Raw genomic sequence first — 19,661 nt, forward strand, 5'->3', positions numbered from 1 at the left:
GGGGGTCTACGTGACAGCCGCCCTCCCTATTGCCACCCTTATAAATAAAAAGCAGTAAGTTAGCACTAGATCGTTGTATTTAACAATCGAGTTCTGCTGCAATCTGATTGGTCTAAAGTTCTACTAGACAATGCTCCCCCTTTCTTAAAGGGAGGGGGGGGGGGGCAATTGTTGAGTAGATCCCAGTTAAGTAGCATCGTACGTTCGATTCTTCGTAACTCAAAATTTGTGTTTTGAATCAGGGCCTCCATCAAATTTAGTTTTTTTTTTCCAATTATTTTTGTCGGCAAATGGATTTCGTACCTAAAAACAAAAGTTCAAAACAGCCTATATGCACCACTCATGATGGTTAAAAACATACAAATTACGGATCTCTTTCACTATATCACTCTCTTTTGCAAAAGAGGGGAAAGTCGTTGTATGGATAAAATTCTCATATGCTTAATTGTTGAGTTGTTTTTTTTTTAAATGGGAGATATTCGTTACAAGGTACCCGAGGGGGATATAATTAAAGCAATTTAAATCACGTTCTCTCAGGCTTGAAGTAAGTTGTATATTTTACAATAACTTTTTTTAAGTATAAGCTTGAAAACAATATCTTTAAAAACTTTTTGTTTTGGGACTAGTTCTAAGTTGCGCGACTATAGGCTCAAAATTTGAGATTTAGAAATTTCAAGAGGAATCTCAATGTGAACGAAAGTCATCCAAGCACACCTGCAGATACTTATACAACTGAAAACGAGCAAAAATGATTTTCAGAAATGCACAAAATAAATGCGCTGATTTAAGAGCAGTTTGTTTTCTGATAAATAGTTATTTGAGTATGCAAGATTGGGGGTATTATTATGACCGAAAGTTCATATAAGGAAAAACTTTTGACGTATTTTACAGATTACAACAAAAATTATTCTATGCTCACGGAGACGGAACAATAAGCAGAATGGTCCAAGCGCCGAATGGGTCCAAGAGCAGAAAAACAGAAAAATATTGACTTATATTAGTTTATACGGGCTAATTGATAAAACAATTATTAGAATCGTCAAAAAATACCAACAAAATTAACAATTTATACATGAATTGACCAATTTCATTAAGGTTTTTGATTAAATTCTTTCAAAAAATTCTTGATTAAGTTGTTCAAACTAGGCATAAAATGTTCGTTGCTTTGCTATTATAGACATTTCTGATAATCATTTTACCGATTAGCTTATAGAAGTTGACATTTTTCTATTTTTCTGCTCTTGGACCCATTCTGCTATTAGACCATTCTGCTTATTGACCATTCCGTATGCCACCGTATGCTGACTTTCTCTAGCTAACTAATTGATGATATTAGTCAGAAAAACTATTTTTGTCCAACATTTAAAGTTAGATGGCATAAAACAAGCCAAAAACAACATTTTTACTTTAAAAAATCAAACGCTTTATCAGTATACATCAGATTTATCAGATAAGAAATAAATTTTTAAATGGATTGGAACTTGATTTTATCGGTGTAAGTATATGACGCAAATGTTTATCAGATTAAATGGATGACACATAAAAGGACCAAATTTAGACAAAATCTCATCACAAGTTTCTGTAGTACATTAAAAGGGCTAACATTATATTGTACAACTTCAAAGTGTGTTTTATGACAAACCCTTTTCATGCTTGAAATTGCAAGTATTTTATTGAAACAGCAAAACACATGAATGTGATATATGAAGCAAACAAATCAAAGTGGAAGAGATACGAAAATTTTCAAAATCAAAAATTTCGCTTACCTTCTTTAAGCTAAATTTGAAATCCTACCCTTCTGGAGAACCAAACAAAAGAGGAGATAATGCCTTCACTCTTTCCTCTTTTGATTGGTCCTCCAGAACGGCAGGATTTCAAATTTAGATCAAAAAGGTGAGCTAAATTTTTGATTTTGAAAACATTCGTTTTTCTTCGACTTTGATTTGTTTGCATCATGTATCACATTCATATATTTTGCTGTTACAATGAAATAGCTGCAATGATGGCAACCAAAAAATCAAAGTCGAGAGCTATTTGATAAATTTATTTTACTTAGTAACACGCGATCCGGGGCTTGAAAATTAGGCAAACAACAAACTAGACGTGACCAAAAAATGAATTTTGACGTGGATGCAAAACTACAATAATGGGAAATTAGACGTAATTGTAATGTTATCGTTTGTGAATTTTGTTTGCTTACTGTAATTAACTTTTGATGACTGCAATCAACTTTCGTTCGTGCTTTCTTAATCAGTTTATTGCATGTCGCAAATGTATAATTTATGCAATTTTAAAATTGTTTTTATAAAACTTGGATTAACGTTTCGTCAATAATAAATACTTTAAAAAAAGGATTATAAATTATTCTTCTACTTGTGAAAGTTTTTTTTCAAGCTTTGTTAGCCCTTTGCTCTTTGTCCAAAATGCTATATTTGCAAATAGAAGACCAGTTTTGACAAAAAGTTTATAGAGAAATATATTGATGCCCTGAGCTCACAGTTGATAAAACATTTTAGCTATGATCAATTTTTTTTGAAAAAAGGGGCTTTAAAAATAGCTAAACAGGCAAACATGGGATATTTATTGGTCGATTTACTGCGTTCTTTAACGCAGTCTTCGATACTGTGATTCAATTTGGCTTCGGAAACATTACATTTTGAATTGTGTTACGCTAACTTACCAACATTTAATGTACTAAAATAAAGAAACTTTATCAATTGTTGTGGAGAAATTTTTCGATTAGCAGTATTTTTACATAACACCGTATCTTTAAGTTACTTCAAAAAACACTGGTGTTTGCCTTCTTGAACATATTTCTTAATGACTCTTCAGAATTATCAAACTACCAATTATCCTAAACTACCAATTATCCTATTATCGACTTCAGAGCTAGATTGACAGCAAACAGATGCTTTTTTTACAGTTATTGCTGACAGCCTTTTAAGATCTATAGAATAATACTAGCTTTAAGAATTGATGCAATGTTAAAAAATAAACAAAAATAAATAAATTTTTGTAAGATTTTTGTGAAAATCATCACCTCACTTGCTAAATGAAGTTCAAAGTGATAAATTTTGCGGATAGCAAGGTATGAAATAGATCAAACTTTGAAAATCATTACCTCACTAGCTATATTAAGTTCAAAGTAATAATTTTTGGGAATAGCAAAGTATTAAATATGTATCACATTCAAGCTGTTCGAAGTTGCTTCTTGATCTACATTTTTATTTGATGATACAGCAATTAAAAACGACCAATGTAGCTCTACTGTTGATTTTGCTCGCAGCAAATTAATTTTGCGGAGCTAATCTTTTCTTGTAAGAACAAATGCTCGGAAAGTCTTTAAACCAAAGCTATGTAACCACAAGCTATATAAAGTACTACAAAGTGATTTACATTGCAAAGTAATAAATAGACCAAATAGCTTGTCTTAATCCTATTAGGAACGATTTTTGAGACGGATTAGTTCTTCGCTTACGCGTTAAAATCACGAAATAATCGCGCGGTAATTGTCCCGAATTGCCCAAATTGGCAATTTATTCTTTATAGCTTTATGAAAAAAGTTCGCAGGTGAAACAACTCTTTAAATTTAAGTTTAGAACAACAAAACCTTTTGATTGATTTTTTAAAAATTTCTTCGAAAACGGCTTGTTAAAAAGTCGAAGTTTTTGAGGAAAAAAAAAACTACCGGAAAACTTTTTCACCTTCTCCGCAAGTCAGAACAAAAACTACATATTTTTCACTCGCTGTCGAAAAGCTTTTAATTAGTAACTATTATTTTTATTGAAAAATTTTTTAGGTTGATTTTTTTGGAATGAATAATGCATTCAAATTTTCAAAACTTTTTGAAGCGGCGAAACACTCCACCTAATAAGTTACTCAAACAGAATTGAGGCGAGCTTATTGAATCAAATATTAAATTAACAGGCGCAAATGAATCGTTTCATAATCGTAACATTGCGTGTGGCTGATTATCTTTTTGTTCCGACTTTTTTAATTGCCGCAGCTCTGAGTGGTTGCTATGCCTTTATCTAACGTATTTGAGTAGTCAAAAAGCTTTGGTATTCAAGAAACATCAAGAAAAAGATACGAAAAAAAATAAAAACAAATCATCGTTATACCCAGTAGACTTATACACTTCCCTTCAGTGAATCGACCCACTGACGACCCAAAAAGTCCCCTCTTTGATACCATACTGATACCAGACATTCTTTTTGGGCTCACCGACTCTTTTTTGGGCTGGCCGCCTATATATCCTAATTTTGAAGGGGCGAGTTTGGATTGAAGGGCGTTTTGATTTTTCGATCAAAACTTTTCAAAAAAGTTTTTTTCTTATGTTGCTTGCTGGTCCCGAATCTCTCCCCCCTCGCCCGAGAAAATCTTAGATCCATCCCTGGTTTTATTCAGTTATCCTTTCATTTTTTCAAGATTTTGGAGTCAAGATTTTGGAGTCAAGATTTTGGAGTCAAGATGAATATGTAATATACATACAATCATGATCACTAAAAGTCTCTATTATTGACTGTCTAATACAATTTTTCATGCCTGTTATTTGTTCAGTGTTCTACAACCAGATAGACGGAGCCCCCCTGACTAAAGAACTAATGGCCCCCTACAGACTGTACAACACAGGGGAGACATACTTCTCCCAGTCTATCAGGAGCAGCTTCCTCTGTCCCCTAGATGCCAGCTACTTCCCCTTTGATGAACACGTGTGCAGTCTCAAGTTTGGACCCTGGACTTACAATACCGAGGAGTGTGACGTCGAAGGTACTATTGCTCATTTTTTTGGATCCTGTTTAGTTGACTTTTTTGAGACTCGAAACACGATTGACGATTTTTCAAGGTGAAAAGTATAAGTCATGCTTTTTTTTCGAAACAATTTTGCTTTCAGCTTTTCGACAGAATTGAATTACTGACAACAATTAAATCAGTTGCTGATTTTGTAATAAAAATTATTTTTACGAAAATCTGATTTTTAAAACTCATTTTCCCGACCGGCTCTTTTATTAGTTCATAATAAGTGAACTTTGTGCTAGTAAACTTTATTTTTTTTTCATCATCAAGATAATTTCATAGATGAAAAACAGTAGCCCCCAATTCTCGGACAGCATTTGTTGTTCCGACCACGAAGTGAGAAGTAACAAAGGCTTCTGGTATTTTTCCTGGAAGTTTTTTCAGTCGGGGGCCGAATGATGCTTTAAAAAACGAAAAAAAGGAGTATGGACGATATATAAAAAAAATGGCAATTTCAAAACATCGACGATGAGATTAGATAATCTGTCTACCCAATTCTGTTTTAAAAAAAATTAGTTACAATTTGAATAAAAATAAAAAAAAAAGTAAAGAAAGACTACAAGGTGGACGCATCGTTCAAATTTGGTGCTCCTAAATTGAATTGGGCGCATATTTGAGTAATATGTACTTAGAAAGAAAACAAATATTTTTTTGAACAAAATGGAAGAAAAAAATTTGCTGGCGAACAAAAATAATCTGCTATCTTTTCTGTAATGATAATTCGTTTATTTAGTTTTCATTCTGCAGTCAAATATCGAGAACACATAAACGAATCAGAGGCCTAATATTGTATTCTTAACAGCAAATAATTTGATATTTGGTCAAAAAAGTTACTCTATTGGTGACAATTTTTTATTATGTGGCGGGGGGGATTTTCAAAAAAGATTTTGGGGGGATTTTCAAAAAAGTTCTAAATTTTGTCGAAATTTTTTAGGCCGACCGAATTGGTTTTCCGAGCTCTCCCAAAGCACTTAGTAGACCCTGTACTGGCCAATTTTTCTGCACTGCAGGCAGCACACTTCTGAAAAAAGAGACGAAAAAGGCGTTTTAAAGAACTTTTGGAAAATGTTTACCAAAAAATCGCGTTTTTTCAGCGCGCGCTCCCCCCTCAAAATTGGTAAATATTGGCACCGAAAGCGCCTTTAGAAAAAATTGAAGATCCGTCAGCCAAAAATGGATATCTCAAAATATTACAAACGGGGACCCTTTGGGTCGTCAGGGGCCGAATTCCTCCCTTAATCCGCTGGTGATTTGTATGTGAATTTTATGTGGATTTCTAAAAATCATGTCCAATAAGGTCATTTTTTGCTAAAATTGATAAAGTAATCCAGTTAAAGAATATGTTGGAAACAAATACCTGACCAAAATGGTTGTTTTGTCAGTCTGATGTTTTGGGCTTTTTCTTTTTCCAGTTTTTTAAAGTTTTTTTTTCGGTCGGAATGTTTTGTTTTGTTAATTTTTTGGCTTTTGGATTAACAACTTATCATTTGACATATTTAAAATTTAAACTTTGTTCTCTCTCAAGAAATTCATTTTGTGCTATCTATTTAAAACTGTTTTTTTGGCGTTAATCAATTCTGCTTTTGAGACAAGGGAATATGTCGGCTGTTGTCACGTTTTCTCAAAATTTACGGCTAAATGATTTCTTCATCAATCTTGAAATAACTAGACATAATTTTAACAATCCATCAATTATAAAAGCTCAGCTGATTAGCCAAACATTACAGTTTTTAGCGACGCTTCAGAGATGAAAACTTTTATTGATAGAAAGAATTTTTTGTCTGTATGCATTATCAATGTTCTAGGATAATAGTTGTAATAATAATCATAGTTATAATAATAGTTATAACAGTTATAATATCTGCTGAATTTTTGAGGTGTATGCCATGGGATATCTAGTTTCTGTCGGTTTTGTTTAACTTCTCTCAAAAAACTAAATTTGGAAAATAAAATCAATGACCTCTACATTTTCCTTCAATTCAATTCTGTTAAATGTTTAAGTTTAGGCACAAGTATCTTCTCGTTTCTTTTACTTTGCCGTCACCTTCACTAAGAATCCCTTCTCTATACAAAACAAAGACAAAAATTGTGTACCTTAGCAAAGTGCTCTTAGAATAAATTTAAAATTTACGTGTACGAGCATTTGACTATGAGAAGTGTAACATTGACTAATTGATAAAAAATTTGGTGTAACTATTGTTAATAGAAAGGGCCAACAAATGAAAAGGCGAAGGAGTTAACAAAAAAGGCTAAGTTTTTTTAAAATTCATTTCCATGAGATGATTAGATACAAACATATGCATCTTTAATGAGCAACTACTTTGTTTTGTTGATAAAAACCCTTCAAAACTCTAAACTTTTACGCTCTAAATAGATAAAAATTAGCTCTAATACATTACCAATTTTCTCCAAATTGTAATCCATTTATCTCTTTTTTATTTTTTGTTCCCACCATTGAAAATGGGGAGGAAATTTGTATTCGGGTGTGTTTTAGTTTTTTTACTTTTTGTTTTCCTCGTAAAATCAGCTATAACAAAAATCATTGGACCGGAATGATTGATAGATCAAATTGAAGCCCTTTTAGTTGTGATTCGAACGACTTTAAAATTTTTCAAAAAAGTTTACCAGTGTTGAAAAAAACTGGTTTGAAACTTTTGATTTTCGTCTTATTTCGAGCGAGTGGGTGAGCAGACTTACATTAGTTTATTTATGCTTAACTTTAGCTTCAAAAATTTAATTTTACGCAAATTAGGTTATTTTTTGGAGTTTTAAGCTTCATTTTGGAAATCAAAAAGTATTCAAAAATTTGGGAAAAAATTTGAAAAATTAAAAAAAAATTATAATTTTTTTTTGGTTTTTTGGTTACCAAAATTGTCTTCCATTTTGCATATTTTACAATGACTAACGAAAATACCTCAGCTATACTTTTTTGCTCAGATTCATTTATCACACTACGCCGAAAAAATAAAGACACTAGTTTGAAAAAATAATTTTATTGTAATTTTCTGAGACTAGTAGGAACATTCTGCGCTACTTGCTCAGTAACCGGCTATCCTTAAAAGAATATTGGATCTGCTGCACGTGAAATGGATGAGTGCTTTTGACAAGCATGCAAAATGACTAAGACGCAACATAAGTTAAAATAAAATGTTTTCTTAAGCACATGCGTATTTCTTAAGTTTTCATTCTCAAAATATACATATTTTAAAAAATATCACACAAAAGTATCACAAAAATATCACACGAAAAATTAATTTAGGAAATGAAGAGTTTTTGAACTGCTTATTCTAGATATTCATACCTTGAGTGTCTAGAAATGCATTTTTAAAGCTGTCAGATGAAAGAAATGAGTTTCTTATTTGGGTGAAAACATGATCGTTTTTTTGCACTTTTCATGTATGACAAACTGTCTATCAAACAATTTTCATACAGGTTTCAAAGATATTTCTCAATGTACTCATCGGAAACTTTTTGGTAGTTGTTGTTCCGACCATTGAAAATGGGGAGAAATTTGTATTCGGATGTGTTTGAAGTGATAGACCAAATTGAAGACCTTTTAGTCGTTATTTCAACAACATTGAAAAATGAAAATTGTCCCACTGCTGAGAAAACTGGTTTTAAAGATTTTTTATTGTTAGATCGCGTAACGACCGTTAAATCATTTTTCTTAAAAGATTTTCAGGCCTAGAAATTTTTTTTTCATAAAAAAATACCAATTGTGGATTTTTAATTTAGTGCTTCCTCGGCAATAAAGATTTACTAAAAGATATAAAAAAATTTAATGCAAAAAATGAAAAAAAAAAGATTTTTTTTTTCATTTTTGTTTGTCATTCTTTATTTGAAGACAAATAACGCGTTAGTATAATGAAACCGATCGAAGCCCCCCCTCATTTATGGTTGCAAATTTTTTCAAAGGGTCCCCCCCCCCTTGGTATAACTTTACGACAACCATTTTTGCCTAACCAAACTCAAAATTTTCTAAAGGCGCAAAAATATATAATTTTAAGGGGGGAGCGCGCGTCGAAAACACGCATTTGTTTAATCCGAATTTTTCAAAAGTACATTAAACGCTTTTTTGGCCTCTTTTACCAGCGGCGCAGAAAATTTCCCCTAGAAAAATTTATGCGCACGCCACTGCGGTAGTTTAAACAGTAAAACGAATGCCTTGACCTAACTTAGCTGAACCAGTGATCCATTGTTCTAGTTAACGAAGACATGCTATCAATCAAGTGTTTCCTATTATCAGATATCTCTTTTAAGTTGAATCATCATCAGGGTAGGTATAATTTATATCCGAAGGGGTAACTAAATTGTAATTAATAGCGTACGACAAAAAGTCAAAACCATCTGTTTCAATTAAAATTTTCAAATTGTACTTTCAGTGAGCAGAACACAGTCATTAAAATTGACAGACTGAAAGGCTTTTGTGAAGCGAGATCCTTGAAACAAACCCATTCATGAAGAAGATGTCAATTAATCTGATTTAGAGCTTTTCTCTGTGAAAGTTTAAAAAAATTAGGATTAAGAATTCCTGATGTAGCTTAGTCTCTGATCTGATGTGTTTATATTTAAGTGAGACTTTTTTTAATTGGCCGCGTTTTGGAATGATAGTCGTTTCATAGTTATTTTTGAACCTTTGCTCTGTCGATAATCAATTGAAAATTCAATTTAAATAAAAAGAAAACAGAATAATTGTTTTTGTACCGAAAATGAACTTTCATTTCAACCTCACCTAATTATTGGACTTCCTAATTTTATATGATATCTGTATGATGTTCGTTGTCTTAAAAAGGGCAAAAACCAAAAAAGAATTTTGCGTCTTGTACGTGTTGAAATTTAGAGGGGAAATAACAAGACTTCCCTTCAAGTGTAGAACCTGAGATACAAAAAATTCTCTTTTTTTTCATTTTCTTTTAGTTTTGTCTTCATTTGAGCTATCAAAATATATAGACTAGGTTGACCTCAATACCTCAATTTTCATCTTCCTGTTTCTCATCTGATAATCTGAGTATCTATCTCAGTTATGTGTATCATGTTTCAGAACTCGTTGCTTATTTCCAAACTAGGAAACTGATAAAAAACTAAAAGACTGAATTTCCATTTGAATTCGGAAATCTGAGGCTCGTCAAGTTTTTGCTACTTCTGAAAGCAGTATGTAATAAAAACGCTTTTGGATATTGTATCTGTCAACTAACAAAGTTACATTTAAAGTGTTAAGAATTCTGATCTTCAATGTTCTGACTAAGGTTAAGGCTGCACTGTTTTAAATTTAAAAAATAATCGAATGCTTATTATCAATATAAAGGTTTCAATCAAAAGTTCTGGAGAAGATTTATTGAACTTTTATGGCTTTGAATATTTGTGGTCGTTGGGATGATATTTTCAGAAAATTTTCGAATATTTTGTTGAATAGTTTTTGAAGCAACTCTTTTGAATTAAATACAACCATATCATGGCAAAGCCCTCAATATTCCAACGGCTGATTTCCGCGTCTGATGCAGTATCTTGGTAACCAATTTTGATAAAATGTGTAGTTTATTTTTTGAAAATTTCCAAAATTTTTCTAAAAAGAAGATTTCTTTCTAAAAAAGAGCAAAAAAATTGCAATTTATTTGGATTATTTAGCTGGCCTCAATGTTCCGACCACTGAAATGGTGTTTTGAGTTTATTTATTTCCAGTGAAATTAGGTACCATAAAAGTAATTGGAACCAGTTGAGTGATATATTTTGTTGAAGCCTTTCAAATGTGATTGAAACGACATAAAAGATTTCCAAAAACTTCTCAAAATCTAAATAAACGGTTTGAAGCGTTTGCCTTTCTATACAATTCGAGCTATGAAAACAAACGTGCAAGTTTATCTAGGGCAACAATCTTTTATTTAGCTTGAAACCTAATTTTTCTACATTAAAATTAATTTTTGAAGCTTTTTTTTAGCACTTTATTGGCAAAACGATTCAAAAACAGTTGCTGTAAAATGCTTGAAACGATTTAAGAAAAGTATTTTTTTGAACTTTTTGAACAATCCTATTTCTTTTTAATATGACAAATAATTTCAAATATGATTGTTTTTCTAAAAGTTTGACGTAGGCCCAAAGTTTTGTTTTTGATTTGTTGTTTAGATCACTCATCGCAACACAAACAAAAAACAATATACATCAAAAAAAGAATTGTTTTTTACTAACAGTTTTTCTTCATTATTGTGGTCGGAATGCTCTGCACTACTTGCACAACATGCTGCTCTTGTTTGTTTTGGAATGATTTTATGAACCGAATGAGTCCCACGACTCGCTGCTTTTATTACGCTACGCATTCATAAAAATATGGATTTTTTGCCGAATGAGTTTTGCAAACTGGCAATTTTTAAACTTCCTTCTCTAACTCATAAAATGTAGCAGATGAAATAACATTTTAGCTTTGAACTCTGTGCGTCATTTTTTTCAGATGGTTCAATTTTCATCACAAATTGTTTGGATACAAAGTCAAAATTTATTGAAAAAAAAATAATACCAAACACAAATGATTCGTTACTTTCTTTAAAAATCAGAGCAATAATTAAACTTGAAATTCATTTTCGTAATCATTTGTTTTGTAACATAAGTTTTTCTCAGACACTTCATAGGGTAGCCAGAACATTGAGGGATTTGCCTTGAGACGAGCAATTTTTATGCTGGCGCACAGACAATTCGGCCAACGACAATTCGGCCAACGACAATTCAGCCAAATTGAAATTCAGACAATTCAGCCAAAAGTATACAAACATTCTGCCAGTTTTTGCAAAACGCTAGATTCAAAAGAAAAAATCAGAATTAGAGTTGTTTCTCGGTTTGAGTTCGCCGGTGGACGCGCTACGTGCTACTGCGGCGGTCACTATTATTGGCTGAATTGTTTGAATTTCATATCAGCTGAATTGTTTTTGGCCGAATTATTTGGACGCGGTTCATGCTACATGGGTCCGCTACAGAGAAATTGTGCTCGCTAATTAATTTTGACTTCTGGGTTTCAATATTTTGCAGATGTAGGAGAAATTATTCGGCGCTTTGATCGCACTCATTGAATATTTGGTATCATAATTTTGTAAATGATATTTTGGTTTTTTCAATAAAAATATGTTATTAATCTCAAGTTCTCGAGTTTTGTTATTTACTAAGTCCTGAATTTCCTTTGTTTCATTTATCGGCAGGTTCATAAGAACTTGTTTATCTTGGAGGTCATTGAAACTATACGTAACTGCGTCCGGCAAACAATCAAAACCATCTGCTCTTATTAAAACGTGCAGATGTTTACCATAGAGCGAAAAACTACATGTTCATTGAAAAGGGTTGTCTGAATTGTATTCAGTAAAAATATCTAAAGCAGACGTGCTTAAGAACATTTCTCAGCTCAAGTTCCTGTTTTTAGAGATATCAGCTGCAAATACGGATAAGAAAGCACAATTGTAAAACTATTTAAAAAGCTGATAAGATGTTTGGAAGAAATTTATGATTCGAATCTGAATATTAAGTTGAAGACAACATTTATAATAAGTTCGAGATCGTTTCTTTTTTTTTCCACATACTGTTTTTTCCGCGCGTGCTAACTGAAGTTTTGGGTGTTAGGTGTTAGAACTGAACGCACTTTCAGAAAAAAGATTTATGGTTATTCGACTGAAATTGTGAATGTGAAATAGTAGCAAAGAGAGGCTATGGTTTGTCAGCGAGTCAGGCCCCTGACGGAAGAAAGCGTCCCTAAACTCACGCATTCCCTAAATCCACCCCTGTCAGGGTGATTTCTTCGTTTTTATGTTTTTGAAAAAAAGTTTTTTTTTTGATATTTGATATATAAAAATGATATTTTACATACTTAAAATGATAATACGGTTTTTTTGAGGAAAAATAAGGATATAACTTGAGTTACATTATTAGTATTTGAATTATTAATAATCAAATTATTAATATTTGATTAAATTTGTTCCCGCGACATATGCCCACACGCCATGTTAAGTACACTATGATCTGTTTCTCACTTAAAAACTGGTTCTGAAAACGAGCGTCCATCTGTCCAATTTGCAAGTGTTTTTGAGTCGGATTAATTTGCAGCTGGTGAATATCAAACCCTTGTAATTTAAACAAATTTGATCACAATTGAGAAATTGTATCTACTTAAAAATGCCCCCTTTCAACAAAGGGGGACAATTTTTCAAAGTAGGTTAAGTGAATTGAATTCTCGACTAATCAGAAGGTTTTAAAATTCGAAATCCACAACGAACGCTCAAGAGCTAATTTACAAATAAAAATTACTGCTTTCATTTATAGAGTACACAGCTTTTTAGTAGATAACAAAGGGAAGACGATTGTTAAGTAGATCCGAGAGATTTTTCTGAAGCTTTGGACCAAAGAAGATATAATTCTCGGACTATTTTTTAGAGTTTTTTTCGAAACCTGTTAAATGAAAAGATTGAACTAACTTGAATTGGATGAAATTTCTTCCAAAAGCAATTATCCTAACCTTTCTTCCAAAACCGGAACAACCTATTTCTGTACACCAATATCTCTTTGAACAAACGTTGCCAATACTTGTATTCAATAGTTGCCAAATAACACTACTTCTTAGGAAAACTATTCTAAGGAGAATGAAGACCACCTAGTTTTGCTTCTAAGTTATCTCAAAGTAAAGGTCATCAAAAAATGCATATTCTTCTCCGCCTACGCCAAGCTTGAACTTTAATATTTCTAATTTTTTTTCTAACAAGCTAAAAGACAAAATGGGATCTTGAAGGCTTTGCGCTGTCAATTTTACAAGCTCATTCTAAAATCAAGGCTTCACCTCATTTTAAGAAGAACCAAATATTGAAGATTTCAACGTCATTATTAAAAATGTTTCCTAATTCTCATTAATGCATAAATGCTTTTCCGTTTTTGCTTTTTTTTCTTCAAAATTTAATCGATTTAGAGTATTTCATTTAATAAAGTTTTATGCCTTTTCCAGAAAAAATTTTTTCGAAAGAAATAGGAGGAAAAATATTTTGATAGATATGTTTTTGATTATGGATAGGTTACAAAATTTTTTTTATACTTCAAAATTCAGATGGAAACAATGATCGGTAAATTATATTGCCGCATATATTTTTTGCCTCTAATAATCAAGAGCCCTGTTAAGTCACATTTGATTTTTTCATTAGATTTTTAAGAAAAAAAAATCACTAAATTGGCAATCGACTAAATTATTTACTAGTTCAGAAAAGACCAACGATTTTGATTGATGAGAGAAAAAAGGCAATTTTTGTAATGGAAACAATTTATATTATGAATATCTTATATCTAGGAGTTCTGTAATTTTCCGGAGTAAATGAAGAAACGAAACTCGATGAATTGATGCGCAAAATAAAAACTAGGTTTAGTGTTTATCTTAATGCATGTCAATGTAATAAGAAAATAGAAATAAATTAGTTAAAATTACCAAAATGCCGAATTCGCGGAAGAATGAAGTTTTCCCGAAAAAACCAGTGGATAAACTTTTCTAATGAAAACATCAAAAGAGTTAAATTTTGAAATTTGGTAATTAAAATTTTATAAAATTTGGTTAGAAGCAAACTTGATGAAGGCAAATTTAGATATAAAATCTACGTTTTATGATTTGAATTTTTCCATTCCTTCCTGGTATTTGACATCTCGCCATTTCAGAAAAAAAGTTTTAAATGTTGCAAAAAGTTGCAATGCATCTATAGACAGGGTGATTTTCAAAGTTTTCCCCGTCCAATTTACCAATCAAACTTGCCTGTTCGTTTGCTTCAAAAGCACTTTTTGAAATTTTTAAAGATTAATCAATTAAAAACGAATGTATTAAAATCATATCAAATTGTTAAGACACTATGATGGGCCTGGCCTCTACCTGATCTGCCAATGATGAAATGGCTTGTCAAATCATGATAAAAAACAAAAGCTTCATTTCAAACCTACCCGGGTTCACCGAAAAAAAACGCTTATCTTACATTTCCATACACCGAAAAGGCTTATCATACAATTCCATACATCAAATGTATGGAAAAATGCTATTCATACAATTTTCATACCATTTCAAAAAATCATTAAAAAAAGATTCCAACTAGTTTCTGCGGCTAATTAAACCAAACAAAACAGTCTGTTGATGAAACAGTCTGTTGATTTCTTTTTTTGGAAAAAATGGTTATCATAAATTTTCCATATAAAAAAATTGAATGACTAGTTGGTTACAACAAAAATTTTTCGAAGTAATATTGAAATTGCCCCCAACTTTTTTCTATTTTTTTTTCAACCGCAAATCATTTTTTGTACCCAAACAAACATTTTCCAAAAAAAATTGCATGCAAATTTTAATTTTTTTTCTGCATAACGTAGTCCTAGATACACAAAAATTGGATTTTTCCCCGTTCCGCTGGATAACTTTTTCAAACAGGCTAAAAACTCCTTCTTCTTTTGCATGGCATGTTTATATATGCCTTGATCAATGTCTGATAATTTGAAAATTCTAATTTCAAAAATAATCATCTTTGAAATTTTTTGCCAAACTTTTTAAGTTTGATGCTTTTATTATATGATTTGTTAAGAGAACTCTTACACAATTCAGGTCGTTTCCAATGCATTGAAAATTCCAGATGATGAACCCTTTGGTTTTGAGAACTGAACCACTCTAGTTTTGAGTAAACTATGGTATAAGTCACTTGTGTTCGGTCATGAACACATCCCAAAAATTATGAGAATTTTTTTTATAAATCAACTTTTTGGTTTATGAAAAAATGCTCGTCCTACAATTTCCATTTATAAAAAAATGTTTAAATTTTTCCGTATCTATGGAATTCTAAGAAATTGTATGATAAGCTATTTTCCATATATATGAAAATTGTATGGTACGTTTTATGGTCAACCTGGAAAACCAACAGAACACTTATGACAAAAATTTCCGGGTAAACAATTAGAAATTATCTTGATTCTGTAAACTTGTCATTTTGCTTAAAAGTGTTAAATTATTGAAATTTGTCGTTTTGTTCTCGGATGATACGTTTAATTCTGTTGTATTTTTAAAACACTGTTTTAATATACTTTTTTTGAGCTAGAAGCAAGGTTGTCAGAACATTTGTGAAGCTTGGTCATCAACTGATTATTATTATGTTTACACCAGTTGAACAGACTTTCAGGTCAAACAACAGATGCCGTACTGTTATTTATGATTGTCCCTTTTTCCATACTTTTCCTAATCACTATTGAGCTGTTCGACGGGACTTTTTGATAGCTAAAACTTATAAATATTTGCTTTTAAAAGGTATCTAACAAGGTATTTCTGCTTGAGTCCCGGAGCTTCTCAGAAAATAATCTACTGTGGCATATTTTGCAATTGATTATGTCTTCAGCGCAGCTGAATCTGAAAAAGAGTATAAATCACTTCAAATGAAAGCTTTTTGGGATAAAAGTGTGATTAAGTTAGTCAATTCAAAAACGAGGGAGAATATGGAGTCAAACTAAATGATTTTCAGCTTCCAAATACATGTCGACCATAATGGCTTGATAAGAATCCTGTAAATAAAAGTACGCCCAGTTTCAAAAATTAGCCCGGTGACAAGTTATTTGAAATTTGCCATTTTTAAATAGTTTATTAAGAAAGATATAAAATATTTAAAAGCGGCATACTATTTTTTTTTCGAGGAACAACCGGATATTTTTGTTATTTTTCCAATGAACAATTGGAAAGAGGGGGTGCGCAATTGTTTATTGACAATAAACAATTGGAACTAGAAGCAGGAGGGCTGGATGTGAGGAGGAAGGGGCGGCGGAGGGGGGGGGGGTTTCGGAACATTCGGTTTCGAAACATTCAGATTTTGAGCTCCCTTAACTATAACATTACTTTTGAGTCCATCTCTAGAAAATCTTAAGGTTTTTTCATATTAAAATTTGCAAAATAAGGTGCTTAGAAACTCTTTTGGAAAATTTGAGCATCCAAATTTTGAGAAAGACTGTTTTCTGCAAAACTTGCAAAACTGGGTTTTTCTAAGTTAAATACTTAATTAGGATCCAAGTCACTCACATTATAAAAGACGGCGAAATTACTTTCTTATTTTTTCTACGTTATTTCAATGAATAAATTCAGCTGCCATCCGTCTTTCAAGTCATAAATCATTTTTTGAGCAAAATATTTTTGTTACTTTTGGTCGCATTTGCATTTGTCAGAGAAAATGAAACGCGAAATTGATCAATAAATCTTTGTTCATTTCACAGAATGTGGTCACTTCAATTTTTATCTTGTTCGATTTGCAACCTTATCGAATTTACCTTCTACTATTGAACTTTCCTTAGTCGTAAGATGAAAAAAAAATCACTAAGGGTTTGTTATCAACAACATCAAAGATTAATAACGGATGCTAAGAATTTGAAGGAAAGTAAAAAAATTAGTCCAACCTCTGCTATTTTAGTCCAAACTATGCTATTTTTTTTTGGTTTCGATGTTGCTATATTAAACTTTCCTCCTCCCAACACCAAGATGCTTTCAGTAAATCTCTTTTTTTTAAGGTTGTCTTCGCACTTTTGCAGAACTCCAATATAAGTACAATAATTCTGAACATTAAAATTCCAAATTTCAAGGGAAAGTAGGAATAACCGTGATTTGTTCCAACATCTCAAAAAAAAGAAGGAGATATCCTGGCTAAATTTTTCGATCACTTCAGGTTACTCACAAAAAGAAAATGGTATCATGTGAAAGTCCTCCTCTAAGTCGTTTATTTATATTAGTGAAAACACTTTCAATATTTTTGTAGTATTTAGTTTCTCAAATTAGCGAGTGAAAATAACAGAGAGGAATAAGTGGGAATGGGTACTGACAAACAAGGCTTCAAAAAATTTTTCATAAATTCTCAAGTAGGTTTGCAACCACCCCTTCCTCCCTGTTTTCGTTAGGAAATTTGTTTTTGAAATGTTTTTCCAAATAAATTCTAGGTCAGAACATTGTGTGTAACAGTAACAACTATACTTGAAAAGAAAACTTTTTTTTCAGGAATTCGTCTCACAATGAATTTTCTCCTACCAAATACAGTGTGGGAAGTTCTCAACCTCAGTTCGAAACACGTGTGTGAAGACTACGGCGACGGAATCGGCAACTTCTCCGCTATAATTTATTCAATTCGGGTTCGGAGACGAAGTCAATTCTATGTAGCCAACATTATCATACCGAGCGTCGCAATCAGCTACTTAACAGTGTTTAACTTCATAATACCATGTGAGGCTGGTGAAAAAATTAGCTACGGGGTCACTATTTTTCTGTCTCAAACCGTTAACTTGATGCTAGTTTCCGAACTTATGCCACGAGGCGGGAAAAGTGTCCCGATTTTGGGACAATACCTGCTAACTTCAATAATTTTCATCGTTTTGTGTCTTTTGACGACGATTGAAATCATCTCGATTTACGCCAACCCATTCCCAGAAAACGCTATAGGTCAACGCAAACTGAAGTTTATTTTGAAAAGGTTAACCCCAATTATGGGGCCAAAACTGCCGAGAAAAATGAAAAAGGTATGCAAGGTCAACCCTGAAATCGAAACTGCAATTGCCAATCTGCATGTCAATGGAAACGCTGTTCTAAAGGAACAAAAACGCGACCCAAAGAAAACCAATGGACAAATTCACTACTCTACAAAGACAACTTGCAATAACAACGAGGAATACCAGAAGATGACCAAGCGTGAAGAAATAATTATTGCATGCGAAACTCTGAACAGATTCGGGCTCTTTTGTTCGTTCACGTTTTTGACTGTCCTGACTTTTGTTTACATAATGTTGTTGACTCACCAATCAGGCGCGGAGCCTCCGCAAAATTTGATGTTGGCCGTTTGAAAACAAATAATTACCCAGGAAAACTAACTTTAGACCATGTGTATCAACTTAAGTGTTTTAGTTTGTAACTATTTTGAAAATGAAATATTATGTTTTTCACTTTTTTTATTAAAAAGGATAAAGCATAAAAAAATTGAAAATGCACATCCAGATAACAAACAAACTCTATGACTGGATTAAAAAATTTACCGAAAGTTCCAAGTATTCTAAAGGAAGAAGATAAAGCAACCATCAAGATCAAACCATGTTAAGAAGCTCCTTTTGACGGTTTTATCAATAAGCGATAATTTTTGATCATTTAGTTTGCGTGCTTTTGCTTTTCCTCAAAAAACAGAAGTAAGACTGCATAGCAAATCAATGTTGCAGCAAACTGCAGTTTTAAAGCATAAAAATTTGCGATAATCAGAGCATAGGAGTAAGTTTTTCAATGGCAACAGCCAAAATGATGCAAAAACTGGATCATGGTCTTGAGAAAAAAAATGTTTTCTTTTGCAGTTTTATATTGCAGTTTCATTGCAAGGACTAATCCGATATAAATTTTCAGGATAATTGAATTACCGAAAATTATACAAAAGGCCAAAAATCATAAACAATTTTTTAAAAATCTACAACAATTAAACTGAGTCTATGAACAAGTTTTTTAAAATAGCATTTAATTGAAAAACGATCAAAACGATGTATTTCAGAGGAAAACAGACATACCCGCTGTTTCTACGAAATCCATTCTCCAATTAAAAAACCCTTCTATCCAATTTAAAAAGGAAAAAATTTTAAAGCGTTTTTTTTTCTTCAAAAAACAGATTTAATAAACAAATTCAAGCGAAAAATAATGAAACCTTAAAAACGGCTCCAACCAAAATTTTTTTGATTATTTCGTCAATTTTTAAGGTGAATTACTGCTTTTTAAGGTCTGTGGAGTAGTGTTTGCTTTCAAAAAATTAATGCATGTTTCGAACAAATACAAGTTTTGTTTTAGAGAAATGAAAGAAAAAAGATATATATTTTTTTAAAAATCATCGCCTACACGTCAT

The 19,661-nt window shown here is 32.0% G+C and overlaps 1 protein-coding gene across 4 annotated transcripts in view; it reads left to right on the top strand.

Annotated features, from left to right (window-relative positions):
* LOC134851502 (acetylcholine receptor subunit beta-like 2) overlaps positions 1-18,665 on the top strand; it is a 60,876-nt gene extending 42,211 nt beyond the window's left edge. For all 4 annotated transcript variants that reach the window (XM_063867621.1, XM_063867623.1, XM_063867624.1 and 1 more), the window contains 2 exons: positions 4,561-4,770; positions 17,795-18,665. In XM_063867621.1, the coding sequence (XP_063723691.1) occupies positions 4,561-4,770; positions 17,795-18,630 (1,046 nt within the window). In that variant the 3' untranslated portion in view covers positions 18,631-18,665. The remainder of the gene's footprint in view (positions 1-4,560; positions 4,771-17,794) is intronic.
* Positions 18,666-19,661: the final 996 nt, after the last annotated feature.

The sequence above is a fragment of the Symsagittifera roscoffensis genome, chromosome 7, assembly GCF_963678635.1.
Source record: "Symsagittifera roscoffensis chromosome 7, txSymRosc1.1, whole genome shotgun sequence".
Classification (NCBI taxonomy): Eukaryota; Metazoa; Xenacoelomorpha; order Acoela; family Convolutidae; genus Symsagittifera; species Symsagittifera roscoffensis.